Source organism: Ictidomys tridecemlineatus, chromosome 11 (assembly GCF_052094955.1).
Source record: "Ictidomys tridecemlineatus isolate mIctTri1 chromosome 11, mIctTri1.hap1, whole genome shotgun sequence".
NCBI lineage: Eukaryota > Metazoa > Chordata > Mammalia > Rodentia > Sciuridae > Ictidomys > Ictidomys tridecemlineatus.
In genome coordinates this window covers 43,374,733-43,401,207 of record NC_135487.1, presented here as the reverse complement: position 1 = coordinate 43,401,207, position 26,475 = coordinate 43,374,733, and the positions used below count along the sequence as shown (strand labels likewise).

The 26,475-nt window shown below is 41.3% G+C and overlaps 1 protein-coding gene across 9 annotated transcripts in view; it reads left to right on the top strand.

Moving 5' to 3' along the window:
- Window positions 1–26,475, top strand: part of Dab1 (DAB adaptor protein 1) — a 1,131,390-nt gene that overhangs the window by 966,586 nt on the left and 138,329 nt on the right. For 8 of the 9 annotated variants that reach the window (XR_005735199.2, XM_078026348.1, XM_040288738.2 and 5 more), the window contains 2 exons: window positions 11,079–11,218; window positions 19,313–19,411. Coding sequence is in view for 8 of the 9 variants with exons in the window: in XM_078026348.1 (XP_077882474.1) it covers window positions 11,079–11,218; window positions 19,313–19,411 (239 nt within the window). In the remaining variant the exon portion in view is untranslated. The remainder of the gene's footprint in view (window positions 1–11,078; window positions 11,219–19,312; window positions 19,412–26,475) is intronic. The other variant, XM_078026347.1, reaches the window with a different exon arrangement.

The window sequence follows — 26,475 nt, the reverse complement described above, 5'->3', positions numbered from 1 at the left end:
TTTACCTTTTAGCAATAATGACAGCAGCCATGTTCATAAAAACACACTCTAACAGCCTCCTCAGTATGTCTTTTCCCTTGTTCTGCCTGCTACCCAGCTAGTTAATTACACAAAATCAGCATTCTCTCCTACGCAGCCAGAATATAGGATTATTTGTCCACTGCAAATCAACACCTGGATAATTGCAAGATAGAATTCTAAGTGAAATAAGTTATCTCTGCTTCTGAGCCCTGAAATCCCCCACCCCCCACAATCTGTTCTTAAATTGGACAACCTTACAGACAATAGAGCTTTCCTAGCCATGGACAGATTGATGTTAGATGGGATGGGGGGAAAAAAAACCCAACCCTTTGAAATTTCCTTATCAAGATGGATGGCCTATGCTTCAGATAGATATGCAGAAGGAGGGGGTCTCTTTGTGTTAATAATTCATAAGGTGATCTCCCTATGGCCTTCGGGAAGGAACATCCTGTTCCTAATTGCACCCTTATTCCCAGGCAACCAAAAAAATTCCCAAACAGCTGGGACCATTGCTTCTCATACAGTACAACTTGGCTAGCACTGGCTTTGGACAACTCGTGCTTAATGTGAAGTATATTATTAGAGGAAGAAGACAGTGGGTTATTTCCTGAATGACTGCCATGTGCCAGGCAGCGTGCTAAGAACCTAACACATGATAACTCCCATGATCCTTCTAACCACCCTGGAGCAACCACTTATTTTACAGATGGAAACTACATATTTTTACAGATGGAAACCATATATTCTGCAGATGGAAAGCCTGACACTTAGAAGTGTTTATTATCATTCCCAAACTCTCACGCACAGGAAGTATTATACTGCAATTCAAACCCAGTGCCCTCTGATTCCAAAGCGTTAGGCAGAGGTGGCCTTCACTAGCAATGTGGCCTTTCATGGTGACTTCACTTCCCCGGGACACCCTTCCCTTCCTTTCTGAATATGCTACTGTCCTTGCCTCCAAAGTCACTATGAAGCTTAACTATGACAGTTTCTGAAGGAGGGACAAACATATTCATTTTTAAATATCATCAACGTTTTTACTCCTCCTTTCTAATTCTGGCCCTGCTGTTGTAACTGAATGTATGTGTTCCCCTGATAATCGTATGTTGAACCCTCATTCCCAAGTAATGGTACTTGGAGGGAGGGCCTTGGCAGATGGTGCTCGTCCCCCTCTTTCTGTCTCCATCCTCCCTTCTTCCTTCCATGCCTCTGTGTCCAATAGAGAAGGAATGTGAGCACAGTGAAATGGTGGCCATCTGCAAGCCAGCAAGAGGCCCTCACCAAGATCACATCTGCTGGTGCCTTGACCATGGACTTGGCAGCCTCCAGAACTATGAGAAATAAATGCCTAGTCTTGAAGCTGCCCAGTCTGGGGTGTTTTATTGCAGCAGCCTGTGCTGACAAGACACCTCCTTTGATGTTTAAGTGTCCAGAACACAGAAATGACTAGTCTGCTGGAGATAAGAGGTGTGTTGGAGATGACCTCTACTAGACAGGCAAATACTGTAACTGTCAAAAGCAAGAATTCACCACTGGACTGACCACGTTAGGAACAAGAATACCGAACTTGGCTCTTGTGTGGGATTCTGTGGCTGCACTCATTATAACCTAAGATGAGTGGGGGGGGGGGGAGAGAACAATCTTGGGTGTGAAATCTCTTTTATTTGGCTATTAAGAGCCTTTAGTGAGCAATCTGGAGTGGGAGTCCATTTATGACTCCAGAGGATGGTGTGGGCAATCTGCTCGCGTCATAAAATGCTAATTGCCTTCCTCCTTCTGATCCCGACTCCAGATAGGAACTGGCTTGTGCTGAAGCTGCTTCAGGGTGACTTGCAGTGAGGGGCCTCAATACTGGCTCTGCCTTCTGCTATAGCACAGGGACTTGGGGTTCTTTCTGAGGCCATCTTTGAGTCCTGCTTCCAACAGGAAGAATTTGTTCAGTGCCTGAAGAAGTGGCCTGATTTATATTCAGAGGAGAGTCATTTCCTGGGTTAGGAAGTGAGCAGGTCGTGCTGAAGTTGAGACCACCCCACCCTAGTGGCATGCAGCAAAGTGATTCACATCGTAGTGATTGCTGGTGTGCCATTCACTTCATGGCATTGGGAATTTTATTCCTTGAAGACTAAGTGAATCACATTCACAGGATGGATGAAACCAGGTCTGTGTGGAAAGGATTCCTTTCCACGGTGACCCTGATACTTGGAATCCACAAAGTGCTTTAGAATAAATAAATGTATTCATTTATTCCATCACTCATGTCCAAGCGTGGAGGACCTGCACTCTGTCTGGCACCATGCTAGATTCAGAGGACACACTTGATCAATCCCAGTTCCATCCTCATGTAGCTCAAGTGTAAAGAAGGAAATAGATAAGGAATATGAATTATATTATTAGAGGAAGAAGGCCAGTGGGTCCTAGGACAGATGCCTGAAGGGAGAAAAGTTAATATATATATGTGTGTGTGTGTGTGTGTGTGTGTGTGTGTGTGTGTGTTTTCATGCTAGGCACTGGAAACATCGTACATCAGTGGTCAACTGATCCAACATAATTTCTGCCTTTATAGAGTTTACAGACTAATAAGAATGGCAACCATTAACCAGATTAGTGCAAATAAGATTAATTAATTGCAAGAGTGTAGAGGAATTCTCAGGAGAATACACAGAGAGCATCTCAAAGTAAATCAGCTGGATAGCTCTCTAAAACAGAGGACTCCAGGGCATAGGGCATTGTGTTGAATCTCAAGTGTAAACAGGAAAAGAAGAAAGGATGGAGGGATAGAGAACGTAAACCCAAATGATGGCAGGTGCAAAATTGTAGAGCACATTGTATTAGTCAGCTTTCTATCACTGTAACAGAATACCTGAGATAATCGACTTTCAAGGAAGAAACATTTATTTCGGTTCACAGTCTGGTAGGTTTCAGTATGAGGTTACTTTTCCCCTTTGCTTTTGGGTCTATAGTGAGGCAGTGCTTCATGCCAAAATATGTGATGAGTAAACCGCCTCACCTTATGGTAATTGGGAAGAAAACTAAAGGAGAAACCAGCATTTCACTGTCTACTTTAAGGGCATGTTCCAAATGACCTCACTATGTCTTTCCATGAGGCCCCACTTCCTATAGGTTCCACAACCTCCCAGGAGCACCATCAGTTAGCCCTTAATACCTGAGCCTTTAGAGTCCTGGGGTAGAAAGTTGTGGTTTGAATCTTAAATATCCCCCCATAGGCCATGTGCTGAAGTCTTGGTGACCATCCTCCACTGTTGGGAGGAGGTGGAAACTCAGGAGGTGGAGCCTCATGGAAGGAAGTTAGGTCATTGGGTGCTTGTCCTTGAGATTAATATTGGGGTTCTGGCCCCTTTTTCATTTTCTCTGTTTTCTGGCTGCCACGAGCTAAGCAACTTTGCTTCATCACATACTCCCAGGCTTGATGTTTTCCCTCACACTAGACCAAAAATGACAGAGTCATGCGAGGACAGACTGAAACCATGGGCCACAATAAATCTCTTCCCCATTTAAGCAGATTATCTCAGGTATTTTTGTTATAACAGAAAGCAAACATAGCACAGCAGCATGCAGAGTGTGGTGTGCTGGGAGATTTGGATGGAGACCATGGGTAAATGTGCAGGTGTGGTCCAAAATAGGCTGGGGAGTTCAGCAGGGGCTACCATTTGGGGGGATTCTGTAGGACACATCCAGGACATGTTCATTCTAGTTGGTAAAGAACTGGGGACAGGAAGGGCAGGGAGCTTGGAGGGAAGAATAAACCCTCCTAGCAGAGAGTCTGAGTCTTAAAGTATTTGTTAAGGAAACAAGGCAATTTTGAGAAGAGAAACTAGCAAAAGCCAAGGACAGTGGGGGGCGGGGGAAAGCCTGCCCCATAGGCTGGAGTTGAAGGTGTTAGGGGTGAGGGGACAGAAAAGAGGATTGTGAGAGAAGACAGCCCAGGGCAGGCCAGGCAGAGACCCAGGCGTTTAGGTCAGGCAGTGTGTGATAGGATGGCATTTGGGGTGGATCTCTAAGGGGGCATTGGGGGCACATCCCCTGTGATGCCTGGATACCTCCAGATGTCCTCTAGGGAGATCCAGGCAACCCACCCACCCCCACTGCATGAAAGAGCAGCCTCTGGGGGCATATGACCCACTATAAAGCCAACATGGGAGACTCCTGGAAACATCCTACCTCTTATTACCATTGTGGGTTTGCTGTGATTCCCTGAGGACTTTTCACATTGTTATTTCTCAGAGTGATCTCAAGGAAACATTAGAAGATGCAAATACCCCTCTGGGTATGCAAATTAATACTCTGGGACATGGGACACACGAGGAATGTAACACATCTATGATTGTTTTAAAACTGAAAAGTTTTAAGAACAAGTAAGTGATAACATAAATATGTGATTGTGAGTAGTTTATGCATATTATGTAGCATTATATCTTTTTCACCAGGTACCTACTTATGCTGTTTTCAAGGCTACTTTACTTATAGAAATATATGATTAAAACTAAATCAGATCTTCTGGAGACCTGGGTCCTGGAGATTTAGAAAGGCCTGGGTTTAAATCCCAAATTGAGCATTTGCCTAGATGTGTCAACTTAGGCAGCATGAGCTCTCTGAATTTCTGTTTACAGATCTAAAATACAACCACATAAGTCTCCCATAACACCCAGGCATGACAGTGCACACCTATAATCCCAGCTATTTGGAAGGCTGAGAGAAGAGGATCTTGAGTTTGAGGCCAACCTAGGCATCTTAGCAAGACCCATTCTCAAAAATAAAATAAAAAGGGCTGGGGATGTAGCTCAGTAATAGAGCTCTTACCCGGCATGTGCAAGGCTCTGGGTTCCATTCCTAGTACCCCAGCAACAACAAAAATTGCTATAACAATAAACTGAACTATTCCAAAATATATCACATAGATTGGACTCATGGCAGAACTCTCTAAATCTTTGTTATAAGTATCCTCACAGGTAGTTAGCACTCAGCTTTAGAGACCACCTTATCTCCACGAACACTCATTGGTCCCGTGATGAAACTGAACCTCAACAAAGCGTAAAGCGGTCCTGTGTAATCACATAGGTGAAGGTGCAGTAACAAAGACCTGTCTGAATCCAGGCCTCCTTGCCTTTCTTTCAGGGGGCTTGGTTTCTAGGCAACTGTATGATCCTGCATAACCCCCCATGTCTTCCTCCTTTGGAATTCAAATCAGTGATATATTGAAAATTTAATTCTCAGATTACTTAGAGAGTTTTGGATTAAGATCTCTGACAAAGCATCCCCTATTAGTTGCTGTTAATTACTCTTGTTCAGGAAGCCAACTAAAGCAGGTGTATCAGAGTAGAAATCTTCAAACCACTCAGTGGTGGCTCTTTTCCTCTGATCTAAGCAGGGAAGCAGTAATGAGGTGGCAGAGGCTGCCCAGCAGCAGGCACACGCTTTATCCCCCGGGGAACACGTGCCCAGCCAGCCACAGATCCCAAGTCGTATTTCTGGAACTTAAAGTGAGCCCCTTTAGAAAAACATTAACAAATATTCTCCATCCTGTAAGAAAGCAGTGTTGAAGTCTATGAAAATAACCTTTGAGGTACCTTATTACTACTATACCATTTTCCTTCACAGCTGATAAAATGTTTAAAAGATTAGCATGGATTTGAAAAATCCCAATAAGAATTTTGTGATTTTCCATTCTGAGGATGCCAGGTTGAGAATTACCATTCTACAAGATATTTTTCTACATAAGTAAATTGCTATTCATTTTACTCCTTGCTGCTTTCTAGTGATCTTTAAGAACTACATATTTCAGGGTCACCTCAATCTCCTGAGTCCCTCCTACTAGAGCAACATCTCATGGGTAGGCTATGAGAATCTATTGCTGTTGTAGTTGTTTTTACAGTTGATTCTCCATTTCACTAAAATTTAAAAATTACTGCAGAAATTAATTGCCTTGTCCCCTGCAATGCAGTGACCATGAATACAGGGATATTGATATGGTTCACTTACTCCTGCATCTCTAACATCTTAGCACATACCATAAGCACTCAATAAGTATTGAATAAATGAATTAATCAATCAATTTATGAAAACCTTAAACTTCCCCAAATGTTGCCAAGAGGTTGCTTTTAATCTAATCCTCAAAGGAACGTGGGTCACTTATAGCTCCCATGACCTAAAGAGGAAAGTCCAGAAGCTTCCTAGGCTTCCAGTAGCCAGTCTCCTCCAGACTCTGACAGCACCACTGTAGCCTTGCTCTCTAGCCTCCTGCCTTGCAGGCACATTGTCTCTGGCTCACCCCACAATAGTCCAATCAAACTCTGCATGCAGGGTGGTGTTTTCAGAGAGACTCATGGTGATTCTAAAATGCAGTCTGACCCACCTCACTCTTCTCCCAGTAGCACCATACCTTCAGTTCCTCTGCACAGCATGTCCCTTGCTTCCTTACCTGTTGGGCCTCCTACCTTCTCACCACGCTTAAGCCTGCACAGCATCTGGACCAAGAACCCCATGATGCAAGATGGTGTATAAATGATAATATTGTTGGGGATGACACCCTCAAGTGAAGTTTCTTACTCGGTACTTTTGAGAGTAGTAAATAGTGCTGGTAATGAGGTGGCAAAACAATAAGTATATAAACTGGAGATTGTTCCAGACAACCTGAAAGTGTTGTGGTCCCCTAAGTAACCATGGCCAGTGTTGACTAAGCTTAGTCTATGTCAGTCCCTGTCCTGTGGGTTATTTATTTAACCTTCCCAGTCACCCCACATGAGCGCGATCACTATCTATACATGTCTACAACAGTGTCGCTATCTATCAAAAGCACTTCCCTACCATAATATAAATAAGGGAGTGACTCAGACGGCTGGGTCCTGCCTGCAGAGCTCATATTTTAAACCCTTAAGTCCTGTTGTCTCCCAGCAGAACTCAGGTTCTAAAGTAGAAGAGGGTGAGAAACTGTTCCCAACTCAACTGGAAATAACTTTGAGTTCCCTCTCTGGCTGTAGTTTATCTGCAGAATAATACCAATGCCTATTCCCAGGAAGATTTGTAGATTTATTCTAGGCTGCTTAAGACTCAAATAGCTGTGGCACAAAGTTAAAAGCACTAAATAAAAGAGTGCAGTGAGGTCACAAGAAGCTCAGTCTCAGGGTTAAAACTATGAAATTTGCACAAGATCATGATTCAAATTAAGGCTCTGGGTTTTAATAGATATTTCTCCAAAAAAGATGTGCAAATGAAAGAAAGTGTTTTCTTGTGCTCAGCATCCTGAATCCTTAGGGAAATGCAAATCAGGGCCACAATGAGATATCACTTAACATCCACTAAAATCGCTAAAGTAAAAAGACAGTACCATATGTTGGGAAGAACATCTGGTAGAGAACCTGGATCTCCAAACTTGCTAGTGAGATGGTATAGTCACTTTGGAAAAAGTCTGATGGTTTCTCAAAAAGTGAAACATAGAAATATACCATATGACCTAGCATCTTCTTTCCCAGGTATAATACTAAGAGATTTGAAAACATATCCACAAAAATACATTCAAGTGTTTAGCAGCATTATTCATAATAGATTGTTTCCAAAAAATGGCAACAATCTAAAATCTCAATTGCAACAGCTGATGTGATATAATTACACAATGGAATAATGTTCAAGGAAAAATGGATATGAATTGCCAATACGTACTGAACTCAAAAACATGCTGCTGCTAAGTAAGAGAATCTAGACACCAAAAATATATACATTATAAGATTCCAAAGACGTAAGATAGCTAGAAGGGATAAATCCATAGAGACAGAGATTAGTAACTACTTAGCCCTGGAAGGAATGGAGAAAGGGGATGACAGGTAATGGGCACAGGGTATCTTTTTGGAGTAATGAAAATATTCTGAAACTAGACAGCAGTGCTGGTTGTATAACTTGGAATATACTAACACTACTGCGTTGTATTCTTTAAAAGGGTGAATTTATAATGTGCGAATTATGTCTCAGTGGAGTTGTTATTAAAAACATAGACTCTTCTGTCAACTCTGGACATTGGTGTTGGTCTTCTATGAAATCATACTCATTAGAGAACCTAACTCAAACAGCAGTGTGAAGACTAAAGGAGAAATCAACTGGTGTGACACTCTGGGCATAGTGACCAACGTAGTAAATACGTGATAAGAGTGACCATTTTGATGGTGTCCCTTGCACCCATGGCCTTTCTCATATCCAAACTAGGCTGCGATTCATGATGTAAACATGCACGAAGACTGACCCTGTCCCTAACACCCTCAAACTGTATGCGCCTCCGGTGGAATTACAGCCTTATGGCTTTGATACCCATTATTTATTTCTTAACTAATATAACGGAGACCTTGTTCAAGATGTGCTCATGAAAAATTACCCTTTTAATGGTGGAACATTTAATGAGAAACTAGATTATCTACTGCCTAAGTGCCCTTCATACAAATTAGCTTGGCCCTGGGTCCTAATCTAAATTGGGCTCCCTACTTTACTCTAAATGGCCTAATATTTTCTTATTAATCTCTGCCCTTATTCACCTGATCTGGCTCTGCCTCCTCTTATGAATCTTTCTCCTCAGCAGAGTTCTGCACCCTGACTCATGTTTCTTAAGGATCTCTTTGTATCTGACTCGTGGACAATTTTTTTTTTTTTTTGACATGAGTGGGTGCTGCAAGTGTTTGTTCCATATCCAAGCTCGCTCTCTAACCTGCAATGGAGTTTTCATGCTGTCAGTGTACTTACATTTCATATTACAGATTTGGACCAGATATGTTTTTGTAGAAGGTAAAGTTAGGCCTTTATAGGGAAGTTAGATCGATGAGAGACAATTAATCACAGTGGTTGAGAGAACAGCTTTGAGAGCATGGAACACAAACGAATGCCGAGCATGGGTTTGGCATAGTACAAATCTGAGTCATGTCCTTCTCAGGGAACTTGGACAAGTTACGGGGCCTCTCTGATTCAATTTCAGTGTTTGTTATCTACCTCTAGAAATTTTTTCCAGGAACATTGGTGCATGCTTTGTGATAGATGTTATTCCAGTTAAAGTTTGGGGATGGTGGAGGTTCCAATAGTGAAAGGACTGAAACAATGCAATGTGTTGACAAGGCAGAGAGGTAACCTCAGACCAAACTGTAGGTCACCCCAACCCAACTTTAAATAGTGAGGCAGGAAGAGGGGACTGTGAGACCACAGGCCCTGTCACTTAGCTAGGTGCCCATCAAAGGCATATGGCAGCAAATGTTCTCAGCTCTGGTGTTGGACATGCCCTCCCAGAACCCTGAGGTTTAATTTTCACATTAGTTATATTCTCTGACTAATCACCTAGGCCTTCTGTTTGCTTTATGGATATTGTTCAAAGGCTTTGATCAAGTAGGAGTCACGGGGTGCAGTGGATGCAAATGAGAACTAGAAGTGGCAGACCAGCTGTCCAGGCCTGGCTCTGCAGATGTTCTTCTTCTGGGCCTCCCCTCTGCCAGCATCTTGCCCTCTGTAGTGCTTCTCTTACTGGGTTGATCATAGTGGCAATAGCTACCATTAGTAGAAAGCTCACCATGAGAATGAATCCATGTTTTGCACATAATATTTGTAGCAACCTACATAAGCTATGGGAGACCTTTGTCCTCATTTAGCAGATAAGGAACTAAGGCTCAGACAGTGTAGTCGACCTGGGAGGGAAACCTCTTACACACCTAGCATAATGTTCTATACATTTTTATTTACATCACCAACCTGGAGTTTCTGGGGGCACCAATTTTTGCCTTCTTCATCTGTTGCCAGTGAGTAATTGCATTTGGCACAGAGGAAAGTCTCGCTAAGGGATGAATGAATGAAATGAAAGCCATGTTTTCTCAGTAGAAAAGCACTACAGTGTGGTTAGCCGTGGCCATTGGACTTTTTGTTTTAAGCATATCCTCAGATAATTCTCAGCCACACATAGAGCTGCCTTTGTTTGAACATTACCTAGCTGGAAGAAATGGATGGAATTATCTCTGATGCCCTCAATGCTAAGTTTTAAGGGGAGGCATGATAGAGAAGGAATCAGGAGCTGGAGCTAATGAGCATCAGCAGGATAGTCTATACCCAGTTCTGAGAACCAGTGTGCAGTGCCCAGACCACACAGTAGGCAAACTATGGTGAGCTTACAGAGGGCTTTGAATGCCCATGTATTCAACCTATTTCTGACTCTGTGAGCCCAGACAAGCTACCTGAGTTCTGTGACTATCTTAATTACCTGGAAAATGGAAATAGTTTGGTCATTGTGAAGAATGGATATAAAGTTATGAAACCTCCTGCACAATTCCCTTGCTCAACTCACGGAAATTCCTCAGCCCTGACTTTATGGGGGGGTTGTCTAAATCCCTGGTTGATGGGTCTTAGCAAAATATTATGTTAATAATAATTATTATATTACATATATAATATATTATTTATATTAATTAAAATATTATTAACATAAAGGTAATTATGTTGATAATTATTGAGAGGGTCTGTTGCAAGGTATGGTTACTCAATTCCACATAGTGTGAAGCTAATTTCCCTAAACTCATGAGTTAGCAGAAGAGATATCATAAAACCGTTTTTTGGATAATCATCCTGGGTCATTACTTGATACAAAGCAATTACTCTTGAGTTTCCCTATAAAACAGCCCATGGAATTGGGTGTAAAGGAGGTCTTGGACCCTGGCCAAAGCACTATTAAATGTTGGGATACTGGAGAGTCAGTGCTGATACTTTCCCAACAAGACTCTTGGACATGAACTCTTAGTAGGTGATTCTCACTTAACATGGAATTAGATGCTTTATATATATTTTCAGATTTATTTGTCTGCATTCTTCATTGGGATGGTTCTTGTAATTTTTCTGCCTAAGAAAGATGAGGCTCAGGGAGAAGTAGTTTGCCTCAGTATTTCAATAGATAGAGCCAGAATTTGCATCTAGGGATATTACTCACTTTTTTTCTGATTTGACCCATGATTTGACAGGACACAGATGAAGACACACAGTGACAATGGGATCTCAACAGCTTCGTATCTGAATCTTTGTTTCTCTGTTTTCAGGTCAGGATCGCAGTGAAGCCACTTTGATAAAGAGGTTTAAAGGTGAAGGGGTCCGGTACAAAGCCAAACTGATCGGGATTGATGAAGTTTCCGCAGCTCGGGGAGACAAGTTATGTCAAGACTCCATGATGAAACTCAAGGTGCTGTGTACCCGCCATTTAATTATTCATATGAATAAGGGGAGGTGTTGATCGCTATTATTATGGCAAAAATTACTTTGTTCATGATTGACTTAACCACATTTATTCACTAGGAAGAGACTTCAGTGTTTCTGCAAATGTTTACTGAGGATCTACTATATGGAGGTATTTTTGCCAGGTCTTGTTTTATAATTTTTGAAATCATCATATTTTACCCAATTATGTCCTTATTTTGCAGCCCATGTAAAAATAAGACTACAAACTTGTCAAATTGTTTAGTCTCTCACATTTTTTGGAATTTTTGCCACGCTATTATTTTTGATTTTTACATATTTTGTCATATGGTAAAAGATGCTAAGGTGAAAGCTGATTTTATTCATTTTTGTAATTTCTACTAATGCACTCCAAACACTTTTTTAACAGAAAAAAATAATATTTTTAAATCATCCATAACTAGACTCTGGGATTTGGAGATATAACAAAGAAGTTTCTTTGTGATTTTTTTTTTTTAGCATTTTTAATGCTATGAAAAAGCCTTTCACTAAGAAACTAACCAAAGAAATTGGGAAATATAAACAAATCAGCTTATTAAAAAATATACAAAAGGAATACTGTTGTTTTTTTTTTTTACAGATTGTGGTCTTCATACATTCTGTTTATTTTGTGAAACAAAATATTAGAAAAACAAAAGACTTAGCAAGAAGTCTAAAAATATTTTATGCATTTAAAACATATTCAATTTGTTTTTCTGATAATAGAGTTCATAAATGTTCATTATAAAATATTGTGAAAATATAGGAAGTATAAGGAAGAAAATTGAAATAATCCAAAATCCCACAGAGATGATTAGCGTTACAGTTTTTGGTGTATAATTTACAGTCATTGTGTATTTTTATGTGCATATAAATTCTGTATATATTTAATCAAGTTGAAATTAAATAATTTATATAGTTGCATATTCTATTTTTTTCTCATCTAATAATGTATGTGGGCATTTTTAACCAAATCTTCAAATAGTCCATGAGAACAAAACTTGGTCAGTGGAATATTTGTAAGTAAAAGGAAGAAAAGAACAATACACCAAGCCCAGTCAAATGTTTTAAAGTATTAAATGAGATAAAGTCTGTAAAATGCCCTCTGTATCACCTGTCCTTTCAGATGGTTAATAATCACAACTTATTTTTGTTCTTGCTATTTCTTAGCAGCTTACCATGTATATTGAATGCTAAATTTCCCTTATAGTATGGCTATAGGAATTAGAATTTTAAAAACTCTTGATTTTCTACTGGATATCCATTACTTTCTTTTTGTTTCTTTAAGCTGTAATATGTAACTGCTAAAATAACATTTATTTATATCTACTATAAGGTACAGTATCTTGTCTAGTATAAGAAAAATATATAAATGACATCAAAATCACTATTGAGGTTTAAGAGAAGTCCAATAATGACCTCTCTCTTTCTTCTAAGTTCACATCTGAATGATAAATACAAAAAGTAGTTGGCCAGGAAGAATTCTACCTCCCAGCTTTGTCTCTGATGGTTGCTGGTATGGAGCACCTGACTTAGATACATTCAAGATGCTCATATGGGCATCTTGAATGAAACAGACTATTGCACTTGGTTTGTGGAAGAGTGGATAACTACAGTCCTTCTGCTTCCCCAGCCCCTTCCTGTCCCAGACTAGAACCCATGACTTGTGCATGGCAGCAGATCAGAAAGCAAACTGTCTACTAGCAAGTGAGGCACAGAAAGTCCTGAAGAGGTGAAGCCTCTTGTTTTCAACTTCATCCAACTCCCCCGTTAGATAGAGTTACATCTGCCAACCTAAGGGGAACTGGGGAAAGAAGGGAATAAAGCCTGGATCTTGATTCTTGCTGAAGTTCCTCATTACAATTATGAAATTAGGCAAAAAAATAGAGATTTGTTCCTGACAAATTTTAATTGAAAAAAATCACTAAAATGTCATTACTTAATCCTCCCTGTGCACAGACCTGTTTCCCACCCACAGCCACAGGTCAGCTTAGAAGGAGAAAGGAGCTTATGCATCTTCCTTCCCCCATATCCAGAAAATAGCCCTTCACCAGGCACCTGTCATGGAGTGCCTCATTGTACAACTACCTTCTTGGAAGCTCTGGGGTCTTAGTGGATGTGCAGCAAGGGTTTGCCTGTGTTCCCCGAAAGCTCTCCCTTCGGATTGAGATTGGGCCAAGCCAGCTGGACCAGACCTAGCAATGACTGTCAATCCTGTGTGTGTGTGTGTGTGTGTGTGTGTGTGTGTGTGTGTGTGTGTGTGTTTTACATGCAGTTTGGGGTTCCATCTGTCACCACTCATAACTCTGAGATCCCCAAAGCCCTGAGAGTTTTTCCTGCCATAACGTATTCCTGTCAGGTGCACTAAACTTATTGAGGGGTTCTTGGTTCCCAGACAGTTATGTTTCATTATTTGCAAGTTGCTAATAAGTGTGCTGACATTTTGGCTCCCAGTGGTTTTTATTTAGGAAACATAGAAATCTTAATGATCTATTCTTTATTTGGCCACCTTCCCAGGAAAGTAAGAGAAAGATAAGTACAAAGTGCCTCTCTTAGCCTTGAGAAAAGGCCCACTTGCCAGATGAGAAATGAAAAAAATAATTTTTTTTTCTTGCTGGACTTCCTGAAGCTAGTGCATTTTCCTGTCACAGGGGCTTTTGTCTTTGATTACAGAGGTTTTAGAGAGGATTCATGTTGTGAGCGTGAGTGGCACTGCCTGGGTACCAGGCATACCATCATCACCATCATCATTGTCATTGTCATATTTCAATTTAGAGTCAAGAAAGCACTGTCACGTGTATTATCTCTTTTGATATGATGAGATAACCATCAGCCTCCTGTTTTATAACCAACAAACTTGAGGTTGTGAGAGGTCAAAGAATTTGCCTCGCCATCTTCATTGAGTGTGAGAGAACTCAAACCTAGATCTCCAGAGGCCCAGTGTTTGACAAGACATAGTTTAGCTCTTAATTATATTGTGTTTTGTAGTTGCATTTAATTCATCTTGATTCATAAATTTATTTTAATCTCCTACCCATAAGCTACCATCTAACAGCCACAGCCGTTGGCTCTTCAGATAACCAACTTTTAGACATTTGATAAAACAGTGATGATTGAAACCACGGGAGAAGATGCCATCTCCCAAAGACAGTGCCTGGCAAGCGGAGTACAGAACATCAAGGATGTCACTCAGGGTCCTGGAAGGCAGAATTCACCCTCCCCAGGTCAGATGAGGACTCTTTAATGAAGGAGATATTTGCAAAGGGAAGGCAAGGTGGCGAGGCGTGGTGAGGCACCCAGAGCCTCATAATAGTGAGAGGCTGTTTCTACTCCTAGGAACCTATGGAAAAAAAAAAATCTTTACTGGAACCTAGGAAAAATAGGACAGATAAGGAAGGTCCCTTCCTTAAATTAAAAAAAAAAAAAAAAAAAAAAAAACTACAACCAGAGATACAGATCAATAAAGAGAAGTCAAGAAAATTACCCGATGTCTTCCTCCTTCCATCCTCTGATCTCCTGTCAGTATCTTTCATAGTGGAACTTAACTGCAAGCCAGAGGGAAGGAAGATTCAGACACCAGGAAATAGAGTCTCCATGAGACTGTCTCAGGGCACAAAGCAGGACAGAGAAAGTTATTTATCATCCCTTTTTAACTAGGAAAAATGAAATTTAAGATAAATATTTCCCTCTAAGATTGTCAAGCGAGTAACTAACAGGGCTGGGAACAGAGACTAAGTTTATTATGTGGGGCTTTCTGAAATAGCATCCTAAGGTTTTCAGTATTCATATCTGTAGCCTGTTGTGTTTACACACGTGCTTTATGTGTTCCATGGAGATCACAGTCATGATATTGTGTGCATGCTCCTTTCTGTGGGAGTGTTCTCAAAGCCCTTTCTTGTATGTCATCTTAACTATGGACAAAGCATCCTCTGAGCTGAATAGGCAGCCTGTTAATCCTGCTGGCCATGCTGACCCTTTCTCTAGGGGTAAATTCCTCCCCTAAGACACTGCCTACCTGGGTATTCTTTGGGATATCCGTGCCAGCCATATCATACAGCACCTAGCACATAGTGTTGCTAAGAAATATCAATAATAGTTCGGGCAATATTGATAAGGATCATGGACCATTGTCCCCTGCGTTCCATGCTGACAGTGTTATGCACATAAGTTCATTAAACTGTTCCAACAGTTATAGGGAAAGAAATGAGGTTCTCGCTTTTAGAGTTCCTCCTCTCCACTGAGCTCTCTTCAGAAATTTTGGGACACATTTTAATATGGCATGCTTCATAGCAAGGTCAATTTTTAAAAACCTGTTTCTCAGAAAAAAAAAATCTTTTTGAGAAGAGAGGGTTATAGTAGAATGATTCCTACATTTAGAATCAGAAAGATCACTGCCTTAATTCCAGTTCAGGGACTTTCTTCTTTAGGTTTAGGGAGGTCACTAATCTCATGTTTCCTTATCTATGAATTGAAGGAGATAATTCTTACTTCCCAAAACTGTGGTATGGGCTAAATAAAATGACACATAAGAAAACTTCTAACATAGATTAGACACCCAATAAAATGTTTGATGTCCCAATTTCCTGGTTTCCAGTGTTAACTTATGGGGTCAGGTGGCTGATATTAGGTACAGAGGCCCAGATGGCACCTACATAGGCAGCATCAAACTCCCAACCAGGGCTGTGTTCTGCACCCCCACTAGTGCTACATAACACAGTGGATATTGTTATGGAAGAAGAGTCCCCAAGGCATGCTGTGGTGGCAGGCCTGCCTAGATTTAGTGCAGATTTTCAGAGCTTTATGCAGAGTCCTGTTTTACAAGAGAAAGAATGGCTAACAAAGTTGGACTTTTATTTCCAAAAAGATTGCACCATATGGGTAATCCTTCTCTCTTTCATTTATCATGTAAAGCCAAGACCAGCAGCCCAAGCACCAAGCCTGCAGGAACATGCATATCGACTCTTTCTATTCTTTTTTATGTACCACAATCTTCTACCAGAGAGTCTTTGACAGATACTTGGAACCAGCAAGCAAAGATAGCCTTGATATGTATTAGGCACTGCCATGTACCAGGAAGTACTGCTATGTGATATTCCAGGATTCTGCAAGCCTAGGGACTGTGAGGATTCATCTTGGAGTTAGAGACATTAAAGCTACTCTTCCTGGCCAAAGGTGCAACCCTTTCCCGACCCTGTCCTGAGACATCCTTCCCTGGGAGGAATAAAGGAGGAGGGGCTCTCCTCCCCTCTGAATCAGTCCTCTCGATCCTTTCCTCTAATAAGGTGCTCTCTTAGTCCATTTGTGCTGCTAAATCAAAATACCCAGAACTGGCTAATTTATTGAGAACAGAAATGTATTCCCTGACAGTTCTGGATACTGGCCACTCCCAAAATCAAGGTGCCAGCAGTTCAGGGTCTGGTGAAGGTCCAGCCTCTGTCTTCTAAGGTGTGCCTCATAGTGGAGTTCTCTGGAGGGGATGAACACTGTCTTCATGTAGCAGAACTACAAAGATCCAAAAGGGAACAATGCATTCCTCAAGCCGTTTTACGGGGGCCCAAATCCCCTCTATGAGGGTTTTGCCTTTGTAACTTAATCACCTCCTAAATGAAATCACATTGGCAGTTAATTTTCAACATATGAATTTGGGGAGACACATTCAGAGCACACCAAGGGGCTACTTATTCTGTCTCATCTGGATACTTGAGGTTGGAGTTCAGGGTATGGTGTGGTGGCAGCATCTGCTATTTTACTCAAACGCAGCCATCAACACCAATTTCAAAGTCAAATTTTCCTTGGTTCAACATGTGACTTGTCCTCTCATTTACTACCTAAATGAGGGAAAGCCGTCTCACTTCTCCTTGAGTGCCTGCTGTATGCTAGGTCCCATTCTTAACACCAGGTATGCACAAGTGAGCTTTCGTTTCTCTGGACAAAGACAGAAAAATCAACCAGTGACTATGTGATATGTCAGATGGCAGTAAGTGCCAGGAAGAAAATGAATGAGATGCAGTTTGGCATGAAGAGGGTTCTCTATTGGCTAAGGGAGTCAGAGAGCACGACGCTAAAGGGAAACAGGAATTACCTCTGGGATTCCAAAGATGAACATTGACCATTCCACCATGTTCCTTAAGAGTATCCACAGGGAATTCAAAAGCCAACAGCACAATGAGGAATCTAGAGACCATTGGATTAAAGATGTGGTATGTGGGATGTGAACAAAGTGCTTTACTTTGAAAGTAAACCATAGTCTTACCAACTAGAGGGTAGCTATTAGTCCTGGGGCTGCAAGAGAAACATTAGATAGGAGAGATCTGGTTTTTTTAGAAAGAACACAATAATTATTGCTCCAAGAACAAAGTTTGGAGGGCTGAGTTATGGTCTCAGCATTTCCCCTAATTCTCTGTGCTATCTCAGGACTGCCCACCACCTTTGGGAACATTCTTTTCTCATCCTTGGTTGGAAAACTTTGTTTTAAGGTTTTTCTCTGACTCTAATGTTCTGTGTGCCGGTCGATGAGTAACATGTGTTTGAGAATTAGTGGGCGATTGATGTCGGATGAATTTCCTACTAGTAGGTATCCAAGCTGGGACTGGACTAACGTTTTCATGGATATTCATTTATTACTAGAAGAAATTCATTGTTGTTAAATTGGATAGTGTACCCTGGTACACCATGCTAGTAAAAAAAAAAGTACTTACACTTAAGAAAGTGGAACTGGTAGGCTAAGTAATTGTCCAGGATTACATAGAACTAAGGGTATAATAAAATATTCTGAGTGCACAGAATATTTTTCAACACCCAAAGTGAAGATAAGCAGACAAATTCAAGAGGATGTGCCTCTTTCAAGTCTCTCCACCACTACACATTCCCAGAACCTGGTCCTGAGAATGTACTATCCTGTGAACAGCACAAACTACTATTATCTCCTGGGAACAGAAATCAATGTGATTTTAGACTTTGCTACTTCCAAAAGCCCAGTGCTGTATCTGCTGAGAGGTGGGCTTAATCTTATAGTCTGTTAACTCAAACATGATGGAGTGGGGAGCTTCAAGACATTAATGGAGAGTCTGTAACAGCCCTTGGCGTAGACCCTAGAAATGCCTTTACTCTCCTGGTATGCCCTTGTAAGAAGCCTGTACTTACCTGGGCCACAGAGTCTATTTTAAAAGCAACTATCCTTACTCATCACATGAATCTTATCAGCTTTGGGAGTTGGTCTCCAGATAGTTCATATTCATTTAACAATTATGTGCTAAGCATCTGCTATCCTCCAGGGACTGTTGTAAGCACTGGGGATAGAATATAAGCCAAGTAACATTCCTACTTATTGTGACATTTGCCTTCTTGACAGCTATATAGAGACAGAGATGTATACATGCACACATACACATATCAGTTTATAAAAAGTTTGGGGAAGTATGGAAATAGATGTTTTGAACAATGGAAGGCATTTGGTGTTTTGCTTGAAAGTGCAGGAATGGTAGGGGAAAAGATAATAGAAAATGCAAAATGTCTTTGGATAAAAATTGCAAGCAGTAGGTGATGATCATGTTTTTCCAAACAAAAATAAGACATACAGTCTAGCATCTTTCCCTTTATTTTCTTTCTAATCTGTAGGATTGATTTCATACAAAAGTCTTTTCCAGAAGTACAAAAATGAAATCACATTTAGGCATATATCTAGTGACTCACCTTTATTGAAAAGATTAAATCCATATCCACCATAAAATCCAGTGAAAATATTATTATGAGGTCCATATTGTGTAGCGTTGGGGATCCTTAACTCTGAATCAAGTATGTAGGCACACAGTAGGCATTCTCTAAATCTTGATTAGAGTGAATGTTTAAGTATGTATTTATATCGTGTTGGAACAGCCAAGTCAATTATTACTCTAAGACATCAAGCAGATGTGAGCACTTTGTGCACAGATCATCGCAGGGCAGAGGGAAAGGGTGTGCATGATTGGTGGCACTGGTTGATGGTCTCGGACGTGCCTTGGGGACCCGAGGGAATTTTCAAATGAAAGCACAAAGGTAAAAACCATGTCCTTCCTTTCAACAGGGCGTTGTTGCTGGCGCTCGTTCCAAAGGAGAACACAAACAGAAAATCTTTTTAACCATCTCCTTTGGAGGGATCAAAATCTTTGATGAGAAGACAGGGGTAAGTGAAAGAATCGCCTGGCGATGTGAAATTGAGTCCATTGACAGATGTGCCCTTAAAAGCCTCTACTCTCTGGGCGGGAATATCAAACAAGCATAAAAACACATAAAGCATCTGACAAACTTGATCAACTCTGATCGTCCATCAAAGCAAGTCTCTTTGCTGACTTGGCCACAGTGTGACTGCACCGTGATTGTTACAGTGTAATTGTGATAAAAGTGTCACACCATGCTGGTAATCTTAGGAGAGATTGATAAGCTTTGAAGAGCGGTGGTAATATGACAGTTTAAGTTAAATTTCTTTGTGTGTTGGCAACTTTGATGACATGCATCCTACAGGGAGACACATTGTAGGTCTTTGGACTGGTCAAAGCATCCAGGCTCTCTTGAGTTTAACCCCCAGCACCTTACAATTGCTGTAATCAAAAAGAATAAATAGAGTTCTCCGTCTTAAAAATAAAATCTATTACCGCCAACCAGGAAATGTAAGGGTTGATATGTTTCTTGAACCCACCAAAGAAGTGGTTTGTGTTTTCATCAACCTTACAGTTGCAATTAACTCCTAGATTCATCCCCAGAGCTTGCCTGACACCGTCGATCTCGTTCATGGATGGTAGGGAAAAACAGAAAAACCTTCTGTGATCTGTTGTACTGAGAGAGTGACACTCCAATGGGTTTTTAGTCTTTAATTCATTCAAGTATTATGCAGCTTAGAAAACACCTCCATGTATATCACCTCCTTTGAACTTCCCAAAGATAATTTATCAAGCACTTTATAAATAATGCTCCACCAACCGAGTTATTTGACCATGGTCATTTTGCAGTTTTAGCTTCTCTTCCTTGTTCTGACTAATAACATGAGGGTGATCAGGTGATCATTTAAAAGTGAAAATGTATTTTTTTTTTGAAGACAGAACAGAACTATAGAAAAATTGCTTCTAAACAACTAGTAATAGAACAGATATTGGCTCTAACATTATTCATAATAACCAAATGATGAAAGCAGCCCCAGTGTCCAGTGACAGAGGAATAAAGGGTCACATCTAGATAGAATGCAATCTAAGAGAGAAGGAAACTCCAGCACATTCTTCAACCTGTGATACTCGAAGGCAGTGTGCTGAGCAAAGTAAGCTACAACAAAAAGGCAAGTCCTGGGTGATCCCACTTGTATGAGGTACCCAGAGTGTGGAGCTCATGGAGATAGAAAGTGGAATGATAATTTCCAGGAAAAGGAAGGATGGGGAGTTATTGCTTGATAGACGTGGGTTTTTGGTTGGGGAAGATGAAAATGTTCTGGAGGTGGATGATGGTGACAGCTGCAAAAAAAAAAAAAAACTGTGAATACATTTAATGCCACTGAGCCAAACACTGCAAATAGTTACCATGATAAGTTTTATGTATATGTACTTTATCATGATATAAAATAATGGCACCCAGTTTTTGAATACCTTCTATAGTCTAGGTTGGTCTTTTTACATGTATTATCCAGTTTTATCTTCAAAACAGTCCTGTGAAATAATAATAATAGCTACTGTGTTCATCCACTTTTCTGTGACCATAATGAAACACCTGAGGCAGGCTGACTTTATAAAGAAAATAGATGTATGCAGCTCACAGTTCTGGAGGTTCAAAGACATAGCCCCCAGCTTGGCTCTGGCAAGGACCTCAAGGTGGATGGTATACTAGTAGTGCAAGCATGTGAGAGAGAAGAAGAGATCACATCTTGAAAGTGGAAGCCAGGGGGAGACTAGGGTCCCTGAGTCCCCTCACTCCCCAATTGAGCAAAGGACCTCCCATTATGCCACATCTCCTGAAAGGCTCCAAACCATGTTTCAACTTTGCAGTACTAAAGCCTATGAACCTCTGGGGGACACACTCAAACATAACCCACCATAGCAGCTACTTCATCAAGTGTACATTAGGTGCCCAGCATTGCCTGAAGTTCTATATAAGTACCAGGTCATTTACTCCTCACAAGCACCCAAGAGAGAGATGCTATCATTATCCCTGCATTATAGTTGGAAGACACCCAGAACAGAAACATGACATGACCTGCTGAAAATAAGCAGTGCCAGAGATAGGCTTAGAACCCAGGTAACTTGCCTCACAGGACCTTTTGCTTATCCATGTTGCTTGTTGTCTATCTCAGATAAGTGACTTCCTACAGTTCCCCTGGGATTTGTTTATCAACATGTCCGAGACAAGGAGCACAGTGTGCCACACAAGGCCACTTGGGAAAGACTCAAGGGTGGCAGGAGGCAGAAGAGGGGAATGGAGGGAACCCTCAGGCCAAGGCCTTTGTTAGAGTTTCCATAGGAAAATTCAAGGTACAGCAGGATGGACAGCTGAGGATTGGTTAGTTGGAACACTTCTTTCTGGCGCTGAGCTATAAGGGTGGATCCCAGCTGCCTAGTACCTGCTCTGGGAGGATTAAGGCAGAGGAAGATCACCTCTGTCTGCCTCTGGATTGGTAAGTTTGCCTGTCAAAGACCTGCTCCTGGCTGGGCCTTGGCTATGTCTAAGAATTGACCAGCTCTAGAGGGGCAGTGCCTCCCCAGCCAGAAGTGTATTTCAAAATGTCAAAACATCATAATATTCAGAAAATTTTAAACTATTTACAACAACCTCATGCCCAGGAAGCAGAACAGAGATTTATTCTTAGATTGGCATGAATCAAAAATCAATGCAGTTTACTTTCACACCATAGGGAAAGGTGGGCCTGTCCACACAGGCCTTGGTAGAGGGAGTTTAGATTGGGGCACAAGCATTGGTAGGAAATAGGCTTGGATTTAGCAGGATTAAGAGTTTAGCAAAAGCTTCTCCTCCCCTCATCAATGTACCCAGCATTGTCGCAAGATGAATTTTTGTCTTTTCCTGGAAAGATTGTATTTTGGAGACCCGCGCTCAGTTTTTTGTTGGCTTGTTTGTTTGTTTAAGTTGTGATGGGTAGAATATATTTATTTTATTTATTTACTTTTATATGGTGCTGAGGATCAAACCCAGTGCCTCACTCGTGCTGGGCAAGCTCTCTACCACTGAGCCACCATCCCAGTTCCCTGCACTCAGTTTTTAACCTCACATTTTAAAAGATATTGGCAAGTGTGATGAGGAGGACCAGGTCAGTTGGGGAACTGAAAACTCTGCTGGGCCAAGTCTTCTAGACACCGACATGTCCTCCTGGGATCCTGAAGTATGCCAGAGGTCAACTTGGGACTTGTACAAACTTGGAGAACACTTATGGTCCTTTAGTGTCCTTTTTGGGAGCCCAGCACCATGGACCAAGCCCGACTGAGAGATACTTTCACAGTGATTTATGTGTCCCAATGTTATGATATTATCTCGAGGCCATTCTCATTCCCAGCCCTGTCCATCACTGGGACGACAGGGACAGAAGCAGGGGTGCGAGGTATCTGGCATTTTATCTTGTTTTGGGAACCTCTTTTACACTTTGCTATTTTACCCTATCCCCATCCATCAAATAGGCTCTTTCCAGATAATTAAAGTCTTAATGTCTGGATTTTTACTAATGAGGAGTCGTCTGCATTCTGTACCTTTACGTACTTCCTCTCTCAGAGGTGGCTAAACTGCCCCCACCCCCAGCAACACACACACACACAAAAGATACCATCAAACCTTGAAGCAGAATTTCTGAGGCCTTAGCTGGACACAAAGAAAACAACAGTAAAATCATCATTTCAGCCCAAAGCCATTTGGCTTTGTGAAGAAAATGTCAGATCCCTAGTGGAGAATCAGGAAGGAAGCAGTTAAATGTTTTCTGTCTGGCTTAGCCTCCTCCAGTTCTGTTTGATTAACATCCGGCCTCTGTAGCATGGAGCTTCTGCAACCTGAGCTTGTTAATATGCCTCAGCACAAGTCCCAGGAAGACGGTCAAAAGGACTGAATTTGTTTACATCTCAAGAGCAGACGATGAGACTCCAGAGTATCTGATACAAGGACCCAACTTGTTCCTTATGATCTGAGAATGAAATTTTGAACCAGTTGCAACCAGGACTTGTTGATAGAAGTTTCTAGAAAACGGTTTTAGTTTGTCAGTAAGATGACTCTTCTGGCAGGCAGACCTGAGTCAAATAGATCTGAGTTCACTGGCGCTGGGGGTAGCCAAGCCACCAGAGACCCATAGGACATTGTTGAAGGGAGTAGGTAGAGGATGCGGTGATGAGCAATGTCACATCCAAACTGACTTCTGAGACGAGTTTTAGGATTCTGTTTCTCCCTTAAAATAGTACCTATTGATGTTTTTTTATTTGAAAAACCTCTAGGAGATTATGAACAGAAACAGTTTACTGAACCTTTGTCCTTACCCAGCAGGGGACTGACTGAACTGTGCAGCATAGGAATCTCAGTGAAGTATTTTGCTCTCCATATCAAAGAAATGGAAAACTGGGCCTTTGTCATGTGGAATGACAAACCTTAGTTGTTTATCTTGTCTAAGGTTTTTTTTTTTTTTTTTTTTTGGCTCAAGCTTGATTGCATTTAAAAAAAAAAAAGAAAAAACTAGGAAAGTAACATTTTCAGAACCTGACAATAGCTAGAATTTTTAAATCCAAAAGCTGTCAAAAATGTTTTGATCCCAATTAAAGAGACCCTTTGCAGCAATTTACACCCTGTCTTGAATTTCAAAGAACTCCTGATCCCAATCCTTATATGAGTAAATCTTATTTTGTTATTAGCATGTTGCCAGGAATAAATCAATACTGAAAGCTGTTTTTATTTGCAGATAGACTAGGCATTGCTGGTCTATCAAAGGAATCAGTGAGAAAGCAGAAAATGTCACACATAACCTTTTGGTTATTAGTAATCACAGGAACAGAAGCAGATCAGGAGTAGATAAAGCACCCAGACCAGTGGATCTCAAGGCACAAGTGATGTCCTTTTTATTTTACAAATGAGGAAACTGAGGCTCTGGGTGTGACCCTGGCCTGGCTGTAGACCCAAGACACACCACCCAAGTTGAAGAATCATATCTTTCCTGTGAACCTCATTGATTTCATTTGCTTTCCACTTAAAATTTTATTCCTTAGAATTATTACAATTTTATGCCATAAAAATTAACAATTAGACAGGCACCCTAAGATAAGTCTCTTACAACGGAGGGCAGCAGTCTGCATCAGCTTTTTGAGATGTTAAGACATCCTTCTTGCCACAATCTCACACGACTTTGTTCAAACTGCGAATCCATGGCAGAACTGGGCTTCAATCCCACATAGCAGGGTCCAGAGCCCCTGGTACTAGTAAGGAGTCACCAGTAATAACATTGCCAGATTTTGTATGTGATCTCCTTTAATATACATAGTGAGGCAAGATCAGTGTCATCTTGGGCTGTTACTGTTGCTCACTCTCCTTCCCATGAGGGTTCTCTGGTGAAGATGAACAGGTAGAGTGACCTGTGGCATCCCGTCATGCTTGTCTCCGGTGGATGCCATGCTGACAGGGTAGCCCACAGATGATTAGATGGTAGCACTCTGGGTTCCTGTCTGTGTGCAGCTCTGCTTCCTGGGGATTTAAAGATGAATAAGATGTGGCCCTTGTCCCAGAGGCATTCATAGTCTTGTGGCTCAGAGTGAACTTGAGAGTGGCCAGGGCTCCCATGTGAGCAGAATTGTCCATGCTCAGTGATTTGAGGCCTCACTTTAGTCTAGAACATTCCTGATGGTTTTCATGGAAAAGGGCACCCTGGCTTGGCTCTAGAGGGGTGGCTAGGGAAAGATCAAGTAGGTAAGTCAGGAAAGAGAGCACAGTATTTCTGAAGGCAGGGTGTCTAACAGAGAAAGATGTGTATGGTATTTCCTTCTTTCCTTCAGGAAATATTTATTGAGTGCCTCTGTAAACACACAGATGAATAAGGCCTATCTCTTTGTTTATCACTGTTGTCTATCTAGTTAGCACAGCGACTCACATGTAGCAGGTTCTGGGTAGTATTTATTGCACTGGAAATAAAATGACTTAAAGATTAAGCAAATGTACACAGAATCCCAAGGGCACAGCTCTAGAGGGGTAGAAATCCACTGAGGAGTCAACACTGTCCCTCAAAAGAGACGGGCAGTTGTGTTTTCAATGCAATGGCCATACTTGCATTTTAGGACTGATTTAGTAATTTATTCCTCAGTGAAAACCAGATGTCCTCTTAGTTGTGTCTCCTTAAAAATGGGTCTACTCTTCCTCCAGTTCTAGCTGTGTGTGTTTCTAGCATGGTTTGGAGAGCGCAGTCAAGGTCAAGGAAGGGAAACTGTTCTCAGAGAGGGAGACAGGAAGAGAGGACCCGTAGAACCAGGAATAGGGCCCTGGTGGCTCTGGGGTGTTCCAATGTCATGAGACTTTCAATGACTGGGGCTGATGATGAGCCTGGAAACGGGACTCTGTGGTTCGAGGCCAGTGGCTTTCCTGGATTGGTGTCATTTGACACCTAATAATTCTTCCAAGTTTTTACTATCCCCATTTTACAGATGTCACCTAGGGTACTGGTGACTAAGTACTTGTCCAAAGTTACTCTTTGTAGCAGAAATAGAATTCAAATTCAAACTTAATAATTCTTGTGCTCAGTTCCTTTCTTTTATTCCAGAGATTCTCTGCGTGGCTCATGCTGCTGCCTGGGGAGGGTTTAAGAAACTTACATAGTCATGTTTGGTGAGCAGAGGCATTTTGGTGACTTTCAGCAAGGGGGCATGATGCAGGAATTCAGTTGCTAGGGACCAAGGCTGCTGGACATTCCACAATGCTCAGAACAGACTTCTACCTCAACAGGTTCTTTCCTGAGCTCTGTGACTTCCAAATTGTTCACCAGACATTCATGGAGTTGAAAACCCTGTGATTACTTGGATCTAATATCTAGCCCTATGTTTTATATTTAAAAATATATTTTTCCACGATATTTGTGACATGGAAATTTTTCAGAAATGCAGCTAAACCAAGAGAAAGACGTGTTCTGTTGGGATCTCATCAAAGTTGTTCATACTTTTGGAAAAGCCACACGTTGCGATGCTCTTTGTGTTTGAGTGGCCAAGGTGGCCCTGCTCTGTCAGCTTCGTGGGTGGCTGTGGCTTTCAC